The 11,523-nt window shown below is 42.6% G+C and overlaps 1 protein-coding gene across 21 annotated transcripts in view; it reads left to right on the forward strand.

The window, feature by feature from the left end:
• LOC100393402 (zinc finger protein) overlaps positions 1–9,603 on the forward strand; it is a 50,842-nt gene extending 41,239 nt beyond the window's left edge. For all 21 annotated transcript variants that reach the window (XM_078360074.1, XM_078360068.1, XM_078360080.1 and 18 more), the window contains 3 exons: positions 808–934; positions 1,102–1,194; positions 6,511–9,603. In XM_078360074.1, the coding sequence (XP_078216200.1) occupies positions 808–934; positions 1,102–1,194; positions 6,511–7,724 (1,434 nt within the window). In that variant the 3' untranslated portion in view covers positions 7,725–9,603. The remainder of the gene's footprint in view (positions 1–807; positions 935–1,101; positions 1,195–6,510) is intronic.
• The last annotated feature ends 1,920 nt before the right edge of the window (positions 9,604–11,523 follow it).

An 11,523-nucleotide genomic window follows, 5' to 3' on the forward strand; every position in this document is an offset into this window, starting at 1 on the left:
AGGTGGTGCAGCGACCCAGTCCATCTGTCCCTGTTCTGAGACTGCTGCTACTGCAGACATCCATTCTTCTGGTTGTTTGGCCCAGACCTTCCTGCATCGTTGTTCAGTCAGGAAGGGAGGTCATGTTCTGCATGAAAAGATATTCCTGCTAGTGCCAACCACCCACATGAGAGGATCAGGTGTCCCCAGCACCACCAAAGGGCTCTGCCACCCCCTACGGTATTCCATTGTCTCATTCTTCACCACTGTGGGATCCCACAGAAGTCAGGGGATGTTCAGGGAAGCATCTCCTCCAGATTACAGTCAGGAGGACCTTTGTCAGTTACCGCAGTGATCTGAGCCACCAACCACCAACAGGATGTGCACTGTAAAGGGGAGAAGGAAAAGTAATTATTGGGAAACTGGGGTTTCACAGGCACAGCCGCATCAGCCAGCTGCCAGGCAGGGCAGATACTGACTGAATTCCTCACTGTTGCTGGGACAATTAGCAAGGTTCATTGAAATCTATATACATGTCACCCAGGATGCAGCATTTAGACTTCTAGGGGGCTACATACAAGTACACTCAATGAGTGCGCTAATAAGAACACAGGACTTCTTCATCGTTGGACTTCTGATGACGCTTGGGACAATCAAGGTGTGTCATTGTCAGGACACAGGCCAGAATGAATGGAAATTCTCTAAGTTGTCCCACATCTCTGAAGATCCAGAAAAACTTTCAATTTTTCCCCTTGGCCTGCACAGTGTTGCTTCTCTCCCAGTAACCATTGGTCATGACATTGAGGTTGCATATGTTTGATGCTGTAGGAGGCAGTGACCTTTAAGGATGTGGCTGTGGTCTTTACTGAGGAGGAGCTGGGGCTGCTGGACCCTGCCCAGAGGAGGCTGTACCGAGATGTGATGCTGGAAAACTTCAGGAACCTGCTCTCAGTGGGTGAGGACAAGCATTTTCTATAAGGGAATGTCAGGCCTCAGGAGTGGCTTTTTATCCTAGGGTGTTCCAGTTTGAGTGTGCAGTGGGAACCTAAATTTCCAGTAAATGGTACCCCGATATTACCTAGAATATGTTGGGATTAAGCACATGACTTTGCCTGTTCACAGGGCATCAACCATTCAACCGAGATACTTTCTACTTTCTAAAGGAGGAAAAGTTTTGGATGATGGATATAGCAACCCAGAGAGAAGGGAATTCAGGTAAGAAACAAACAACTGTGTGTTTGTTTGTGACTTCCATCTGTTTTACTTCTGTGCAGGTCCAGCTTCTTTACCTTGTTCTACATGGCAAGCATCTTTCCTAGGTTGTTGTAACCTCCTTTCAGCTGGTGGCCCTGCTTCGTGCCTTCCCACCCTGACATCTGTTCTCTTCATGGTGGCTAAAGTGATCCTTAGGACATGGAAGTCAGATTGCCATTCCTCAGCCTAAGAGCCTTTCTGGCTTCTTAATTTTTATAAAAGTTACAGCCTCTTTAGTGGATTTTAGAAACCCCTGCGGTCTCCTCTTCACTCTTCATGCCTCTTCACTATACCTCTCATACTCTCCCTCTTTCTCCATCTTTTCTGGCCACATCGTAATCCCTCTTGTTTCTCCATCCTGCCAAGGACACTGTATCACCTGTTGCTGGTACCCAGTGACCACAAATTTAGCCGATTAAACAAGAAGTATTTAGTGTTTCTCTGTTTTCTAGGCTTGAAGTCTGACACATCTCACTGGGCAAAAATCAAGCTGTCTTAGGGCTTTGTTCCTTTCTGGCTGTTCTTGGGAAGAAGACTTCACTTTGTTTTACCAGTCCGTAGACACTGTCCACCCTCCTTGGCTCTAGTTTCCCTTCCTCCATCTTTGACGGCAGCTATAGTGCATCCTTGCCCATCTTTCATAGTCACGCTCCCTCTGCCACTCTTATGCCTCCATCTTCCACTTTTCAGGTCCCTTGTGATTGTATTCATCTCTTGCATGATCCAAGTTGACTTTCCTACTTTCTTAGCTGACTAGTGACCTCAATGATACCTGCAGCCTTAATCTGCCTTGCTGTGTAATGTATCCGGTTCATGGGTCCTGAAGATTGGATGTGGACATCTTTCCGGAATCATTATTTCCCTACTACAGAAGATCTGCCTCAGAGCCCTCACTTGCTTTTCTCTCTGTTTGGAACCCTCTGTCCCCACAAAACTTACTGACCCCCTCTGTTAGTTTATGCAGGTCTCTGCTGAGTTTTAATGTCATGGGAGAGGTCATCTTCAAGCACCCTGTTGAAAATACCATCTTTTCTTTACTTGGCCTGCATGGATTGTATGTCTTGCTTTTATTTACTGGTAGATCACTCTTCCCTTTCAAATATAATCTCTGTGTGGTGTTTGTTTGTTTATCACTGCATCTTCAGCTCCTAGAATAGTCCTGGTACATGGAAGGATCTGTATATATTTGTCTGTTGGAAGCCACAGGGATTTGATTTCAGGACCCCACATGGACCCCAAAAGCCAGAGACGCTCAAGTTTATATACGTGAAGTATTTGCTAGAACCTGTGTACATCCTCCCGTATACTTTAAATCATGTCTGGACAGTTTTAACACCAAATGCAATGCCTGCCTGTCTCTTTACCCACAAGGAATCAACATAGGACTCAGCGTGTAAGAAATTCCAGTTTTTCTGTTTGGAACTGGATTTTTTTCCCCAAATAATTTGTGATGCATTGTTGGCTGAATCCATGGATGCCAAACCCATTGATACGGAGGGCTGGTTATATACTGTAGAACAGTTGGCTTTTGCTGCTTATCCATTTTCAAGTTTTTTCTTAGGTTTCCTTGACATGATTGGTTTTTTGATTTGTTTTGTTTTTAAAATAACCTTTACTTTTAAAAAGTTAAGTTCATTAGAGGAAACTGAAAAACACAAGAAGCAAAGAGCAAAGTCACCATCACAAGCAGTTTATAGTTTGACACATTCTTCTAGGTCCTGTGTGTCTGTAGGCACAACATCCAATTTTATGGGACTGAGATTGTATAGTATGTTTCATGATTTTTCACACAGACATGATTGGTTTTATGTGTGTGCAGTTGACCCGTGTCCTGTGGAAACTTCTAAGCATAGCATTTCATTTTTTATGACCACACTGAGTAAATATGCCTTCCCTGGGACCTACCCTAGAGCTTTCCATAGGGGACATATTTATATCTGGGAAAAAAGTCTTATTGAATGAGGATTTCCAGCTAGCTTTCCTCTGAGAGATTTACCCATCTGCAGCCCATTTGCTTTTCCAAAGTCTACATGTACTTCACTGAGCCCAGTTTCCTCCTTCCTTCCCTTAGAAGGGAAGAATGAGGATGAGAAGACACAAGTTATATAGCTGAATGTGGACTCTGTTTCCGGTCTTCTTCAAAAATGTGTGTATTTCCCTCACCTTTAAATTATACAAATTTAGTTGTCAAAAAATTAAAGGACACAGATTTTACAGACTTTTTCTTTATTTTTATAGATTTAATGCTATATTTTGAACTGGTAAGCTTCATGACCTGGAAGGAATTGGGGAATTACTTTCTCAAAGTAGAAACATCCTGAGAGACCTTCCCTTATCCTGAAAGACCTCTTATTAATGAGTCATAGTGTATTAAATATATCCATTTACAGATGAGACTGGATTGTTCCCTTGACTGTCTTTGTGGGTGGTAACCAGAGGGTTTGTTTCACTCAGCCCACTCCTTGCGGGGAAGCAGTGTGCAAGTGAGCGAGTGCGGGAACTGGAGCAAATGAATGCTGGAATTGGCTGGTTGCTCCTGTCTGGTGGGAGCAGGCTCTGTGCAGGCCCACAGCAGCATCCAAGCATGTTACACAACCAGTATTCTTTCAGCTCTGCTGTCTGGGGAAGTGCCAGCCAGCTCAGTGGAGCATCAGGGTAGCAACCCCTGCCCTCTTGGCACCTGGGTTCTTGTCCCACATCTAGGAAGAATCAGGTCACACCAACTGTGTAAAAGGTGATGAATGCAGAAGACTTTATTGAGTGGTGGTTGGCTCTTAGCAGAAAAGGAGGCTAGAAAGGGGGTAAGAAAGTGATCTGTTCTTGAGGCCCGGCCATCTCTAGCCGAGCCCCCTCTGAAGCCACACCATCTGAGTTTAGCCACATCCATCCATAGTTTCTGACACTCAGTTGCTTCCCTGCTTGCCGCTCAGCCACTTGTACCCTCGCCGCTCAGCTGCTTGTGTTGCTCTGCCAGCAGAAATCTTTTGTGGGCACAGGATAGTGGCAAGGCAGGCCAAAGAAAGCAACATTTGGGAGGACATATGGGGTCATCTGTTTTCATTTAGGGCCAAGGTTTCAGGGTGGGGTTTGGCCGGGAGCCCAGCCCTTCTGTATCATGACTGTATACCAAAAGGTACCCACCCACTTACCTATTAATATTTTCCAAGATTCAACCTTTGGAACTTAACTCTCCATCAGAAAAATTTACCTAATTCAGGACTTGGTAATATTCTGACAAAGTTTTGAACATTTTATGAGCATGAACCATAGTAAGAAACACCTTTTTAGTTTTCACCTGGACAGTTTTCATGTGTGTAGATGTAGATGAGTGACTTTAGCTGACATTTCATGTAACGACATCTTTCCTGCTTGAGTCCATGCTGTGATAATTTTCATTCTGGTTCCTTTTCGTAAATGTCTATCGCAGGTTTAACTTTATGTCAGCTCACTGATTTATAGTCTTGAATATAAAAGTTATGAAGGCCTCTTTATCTACATCATAGGCTTTCTTTTCATTCCAAGTGATTCTTCACATCTTTGATTGTTTGATCAGGAGCATCCCCCTTGGTGAACCCCTGAAAGGATGGCCTTTCAGAGTCCCCTCAGAACTGCAGTTGTCCCCTGTACTCTTTTGGATAACCAAGTTACTGTCTATATCAAAACAGAAAAATAAGGTTAAGTATTTTATATGTGTGTTATCCAAAATTCTTGTTCAGAAATACTTTCAATTTGTAGATATAAACACTCTAAGGTGTTTGATGTTTGGTATCATCAAGGGTTAAACTAAAAAGTTTAGTGGGACATTTTACACAGGACTGCTTTCATTTCACTCCCAAGTGCAAATTCGGGAGTTTCTCAAAACTACCTTCACATTCAATAATTTCCTAGAAAGACTCTCAGAACTCACTGGATGCATTTATTCTCACAGTTACTGATTTTTACAGGGAAAAGATGCATATTATAGTTAACCAAGGAAAAAAACAAATAAGACAAGAGTCCAGTGAAGTACCAAATGTGGATCTCCTATTGTATTCTCCCGGTAGAGTGGGGCATGTGACATACCCAAGATTAGCATATGACTTAGACACAGGGAACTACCAATCAGGGAAACTCAACTGAGTGCTGGGATCCAGAGTAATTATTGGGGCTGCGTTACATAGCCTTAATCGGTTGGTTGATTCCTGTGTGGTTATTTAATCTCTTGGTCCACTGGTTCCCTGGGACCTAAAGCCCCTCATTAAATTACCTTGTTATTTTTTCTGACATAGGGAATACCACTGCCATTTCCCATCCCTCAGAGCTGTGGTTAGTCACAACCCTAAATTACATTGTTTCACTATCAACAGTTACCCAAAGTTTGCCCCCAAGCAAACAAAGAGACTCTCCTCAGGCGTGACCCTTCAAGATCCTAGTGATTACCTCCCAGATGCTGATGACAAAGTCCCAAACTCTATTTTTAAAAATGTTTTTTAAACCATCTAGTACTGAAAGGAAGTTTAACTTCTTTATAAGGATATACAATATACAGGCAAATATACAAAGTATTTATTGTTATTGTTTCCCTTACAATTCCTCGAGTCATATTTCATTATGTACATAGTAGTTTAGTAATTTATCATGTAAGACTTCAGACTGAGTTGGAAAATTTTTAAAATAGTAGCAGGTTAAATGTGTATGTCATTTTAATTTTTCATTAAAATTTTTATTTCTTTCTACTGAAGTGTGGCCAGGTGTATTCCACTTGCTATGGATCTAAAAAAATTTTTTTAAATTTCTATCAAGGATTTTATATTTGAGACATGGTGCAGTATGGTTTTTTCTCCTTTTTTTTTTTTTTGTTTTTTTTTTGAGACAGAGTCTCGCTTTGTCACCCAGGCTGGAGTCAGTGGCACGATCTCGGCTCACTGGAACCTGCACCTCCTGGGTTCAAGTGATTCTCCTGCCTCAGCCTCCCAGGTAGCTGGGATTACAGGTGTATACCACACCACACCTGGCTGATTTTTGTATTTTTAGTAAACATGGGGTTTCACCATGTTGGTCAGGCTGGTCTTGAACTCCCGATCTCAAGTTATCTGCCTGCCTCAGCTTCCCAAAGTGCTGGGATTATGGGTGTGAGCCAGTGCGCCCGGCAACATGGTATGGTTTTAGATGGCTCTCATGCAAACCAGAAACCAGGGTGCGCTTGGAAAACACAAACCGAATGTCCTAAGTGTGAACTCTTAAAAATGCTGAACAGGGCATCACTTGTCCTGATCTCTTAATTTTGTATTCTGATAGGTGGCAAGATCCAACTTGAAATGAAGACTGTTCCAGAAGCAGGACCACATGAAGGGTGGTCCTGGCAGCAGATCTGGGAAGAAATTGCAAGTAACTTAACCAGGCCTCAAAACTCTACCATAAATAGGTCTCACTTCTCTGAACAGAGTGATGCCCATTCCCAGGATGAGGAAGAACTAGCTATAATGCACACAGGACAGAAAACTTCCGATTGTGGGAAATATAAACAGTCCTTCAGTGGTGTTTCCATCTTTGATCTTTCTCAGCAAATACACTCAGCAGAGAAGTCTCATTCCTGTGATGAGTGTGGAAAAAGCTTCTGTTACATCTCAGCACTTCATATTCATCAGAGAGTCCACCTGGGAGAGAAACTCTTTAAGTGTGACTTGTGTGGTAAGAAATTCAGTCAGAGTTTACATCTCCAAACTCATCAGAGAGTGCACATTGGAGAGAAACCTTTCAAATGTGAACAGTGTGGGAGAGGCTTCAGATGTAGATCAGCACTTACAGTTCATTGCAAATTACACATGGTAGAGAAACATTATAATTGTGAGGCATGTGGGAGGGCCTTCATTCACAATTTCCAGCTTCAGAAACATCAGAGAATTCACACAGGGGAGAAGCCATTCAAATGTGAGATATGTAGTCTGAGCTTCCGTCTTAGGTCAAGTCTTAATAGACATTGTGTGGTCCACACAGGAAAGAAACCAAACAGCACTGGGGAGTATGGAAAAGGCTTCATTCGTAGGCTAGATTTGTGTAAGCATCAGACGATCCACACAGGAGAGAAACCATATAATTGTAAAGAATGTGGGAAGAGCTTCAGACGGTCCTCGTATCTTTTGATCCATCAGCGAGTCCACACTGGAGAAAAGCCATACAAATGTGACAGGTGTGGGAAGGGCTACATTACTAAGTCAGGTCTTGACTTGCACCATAGAGCCCACACAGGAGAGAGACCTTATAACTGTGATGACTGTGGGAAGAGCTTTAGACAGGCCTCAAGTATTTTGAATCATAAGAGACTCCACTGTCGAAAAAAACCATTCAAATGTGAGGACTGTGGAAAGAGGCTTGTATACCGGTCATACCATAAAGACCAACAAAGAGACCGCAGTGGAGAAAACCCATCCAAATGTGAGGACTGTGGGAAGCGCTACAAGAGGCGTTTGAATCTTGATATAATTTTATCACTATTTTTAAATGACACGTAAGTGTTATACATATTTATGTGGTACGGTGTGATATTTGAATACGTATATATGATATATAATGATCAGTGTAACTAGCATATTTAGTTATGCTAAAGAATTATGCTCAAAGAATTATCTCTTCTTTGTGTTGGGAAAATTCAAAATTCGCCGTTCTAGCAATTTGAAAATAAATGTTGTTCATAGTCACCTTTAGTGCTGCAGAACAGTAGGACTTCTTCCTCCTGTCTACCTGTACTTCTGTATCCATTCGCCAACCTTTGGCCATCCCATGTATCTCCTACCCTTCCCTGCCTCTAGAGTCACTGTTCTCACTACTTCTATGAAATCAGCTTTTTTAGCTTCCACATGTGAGTGAGGACAGTCGGTATTTATCTTTCTTTGCTTGGCTTATATTAAATATAATGTCCTCCAAAGTTCATCCATGTTGCCACGAGTGACATGATTTTGTTTCTTTGTTATATCTAAAGAGTATTTCACTGTGTATATGTGCTACCTTTTCTTCATCTGTTGATGGACACTTAAGTGGGTTCCATGTCTTGGCTATTGTGAATAGTGCTGCGGTGAACATGGGAGTGCAAATATCTCCTCCACATACTGATTTCCTCTCCTTGGGATATACCCAGTAGTGGGGTTGCTGCATCACTTGAAATATTGAAATATTATTCAATATTTCAGAGCCTCAGAGGCTTCACACAGGAGAGATGCAGGAAGAAAGTTGCCCAGGTGCCAAGGCAAGAGACTGAGAGCACAACCTGTCCCAGTATAATCAATAACGGATTACTTAGTGTTAGCAATGATACCAAATATATTTAGAAACAATCACATAATTATATAATCAGTCTTATTAAATTATTATTCTTTATTTTATTTATATATTTTTTTGAGACGGAGTCTTACTCTGTCGCCAGGCTGGAGTGCAGTGGCACAATCGCGGCTCACTGCCACCTCCACCTGGGTTCAAGCGATTCTTCCACCTCAGCCTCCTGAGTAGCTGGGACCACAGGTGCTAATTTTTCTATTTTTAGTATAGACGGGGTTTCACCATGGCCAGGATGGTCTCGATCTCTTGACCTCATGATCCGCCCGCCTCGGCCTCCCAAAGTGCTGGGATTACAGGTGTGAGCCACTGCGCCCGGCCATTATTCTTTATTAATCTTTGCTTTAGTATTATAGCATAAGAACATTCTAGTCTTATAGTATAGAAACAACCAGGTGAAATATAATTAGGAACTGAAGGGACATTGTGAGAAGTGATCAGGAGACGAGAGTGAGAGCCTTGTGGTAGTGCCAGCGCCTGGGAAGGCACCCGTTACTTAGCGCACAGGCATTTCAGTAGCGCCAGTGCCTGGGAAGGCGCCTGCTAGTTAGCAGGCCGTGAATGGGAGTTTCCGTTTCACTGGGGGAGTTCAGAGAACACTCTGCTCTGCCCAGCTTTTGAGGGAAGTCCTGACATTAGCCAGATCTGCCCACAGACATCCAGGGGCTTAAGTGCCTCTCTGTGGTGCTGTGCTCCAATGTCACCATCCTTGTCCACTTTCATGTTCCACTTTCCCACCTGGCTCTCTTTTTAAGTTCTTAGAAGTTGTGAGAAGTAAGAGTAGAGGAATCCTAAAAACCTTTGATCTTTCTGATATATGTGTAGAAAAACGCTGACATGTGCCTCCCTCCCTTGCAGCGGCTACCTGAAAGCAAAGGGCCCCTGTTCTGTAAGCACGTGATTTGCTTGACCCTGTCAATTATGTCAGATGATTCACTCTCCTTACCCTGCCCTCTTGCCTTGCATACAATAAATATCAGCGCATCCAGGCATTCAGGGCCACTACTGGACTCCATGCCTTGGTAGTAGTGGTCCCCCAGGCCCAGCTGAATTATTCTCTTATCTCTGTGTCTTGTTTCTTCCTTTCTTGCGATCTATCATCTCCGCACACAAAAGAACACCCACTAGACCCTGCAGAGAGAAGCCATGGAAGTGTGGGGAGATGGTGTGTGCTTCATTCAGGCTTCAAGTCTTCACCTTCATCAGTGTCCACACTAGAGAGAAACTGTAGTAGCATGATGTGTGTGATAAAGTCTCTACTTAGTCTCACTGCAGTCTCGTGAGAGTTCACGAAGGAGAGAAACATTAAAAATAAGAGGCATGTGGTAAGCACTTCAGTGTGACTTCATATCTTATCATTTATCACAGAATCAATGCTGGTGATAGTTTTCATCTGGTCTTGTGGGAGGCAAAACATTGGTTTAAAGTTAGTGTTTCAGCCATAGCTCAGCATACCCCAGTGTTCATGGGACCGTCATAGCAGAAAATGCTTGCAAGTCGTGCTGCAGCGTTTTAAACAGAAGTTTGACAATTAGTTATTATTCAGGAGACAGGCCCTAGTATAAAAGTTTGTTCACACACTTTGAAAACACTAATGATGAACATGTCAGAATTGATGATCACTAGAATGTCAGCCACGTGTCTTTGTTTTTTTGCTGCCTCCTTACATCGCTTGAGTCTGGAAGATTGAGGCTGCAGTGACCTATGTATGATAGTGCTACTGCACTCCAGTCAGAGCAACAGAGTGACACCCTGTCTCAAAAAAAAATTAAAGAAATATCCTTTGTGTGTTTCTGGACAACTTTCTGTTTCTGGGATTTTTTTTTTTTTTGAGTGTATGTACATAATGTGTTGCAATTATATTCTTGTTTTTTTTTCTTTTGCAATGAATATTTGCTGATATTTTTCTATTTTATAATTGTATGCATTATTTTTAGATTTCTCAGTGAACATCAGAAACCCCGTATCTACAAAAAATACAAAATTAGCCAGTTGTGGTGGCACATGTCTGTAGTCCCAGCTGGAGACTACTGGAGAGGCTGAGGCGGGAGGATTGCTTAAACCCAGGAGGCAGATATATAGACTAATGGAATAGCATTGAGAGTCCATAAAGAAACCCATACACCTAAGGCCACTTCATTTTCAAGAAGGATCCAAGATTACTTTATGGAGACAGAATAGTCCTTCGACGAATACTCTGGGACACCTATACACAGACACACGACATAATGAAGTTAGATTGTATCTCACACTACACTTAAAAATTAACTCAAAATTCACAATGCCCTAATGAAAGAGCTGAACTATAAAAGTATTAGAAGAAAACACAGAAGTAAATCTTCCTGACTTTTTATTTGGAATGGATTCTTCAATGAGACAATATGAGCAAAAGCAGATAAAAATACCTAAATGGGACTTTTAAGTTTTAAAAAATTCTACACATAAGCGGCATACATGAACATTGTCAGGAACATGAAAAGACCATGTAGCATGAATTGTACTATCCAGGATATAGAAAGAATTCTTAAAACTCAATAAAAGAAGCCACCCAATTAAAAGTTGGGCAAAGGGCTGGGCGCAGTGTCTTATGCCTCTAATCCCACTTCTTTGGGAGGCTGAAGTGGGCAGGTCACTTGAGGCCAGAAGTTCAAGACCAGTCTGGCCAAAACGGCAAAACCCTATCTTTACAAAAAATACAACTTGCGGCTGGGAGCGGTGGCTCACGCCTGTAATCCCAGCACTTTGGGAGGCCGAGGCGGGTGGAACACGAGGTCAAGAGATCGAGACCATCCTGGTCAACATAGTGAAACCCTGTCTCTACTAAAAATACAAAAAATTAGCTGGGCATGGTGACGCATGCCTGTAATCCCAGCTACTCAGGAGGCTGAGGCAGGAGAATTGCCTGAACCCAGGAGGTGGAGGTTGCGGTGAGCCGAGATCGCGCCATTGCACTCCAGCCTGGGTAACAAGAGCGAAACTCCG

The sequence above is a fragment of the Callithrix jacchus genome, chromosome 22, assembly GCF_049354715.1.
Source record: "Callithrix jacchus isolate 240 chromosome 22, calJac240_pri, whole genome shotgun sequence".
Classification (NCBI taxonomy): domain Eukaryota; kingdom Metazoa; phylum Chordata; class Mammalia; order Primates; family Cebidae; genus Callithrix; species Callithrix jacchus.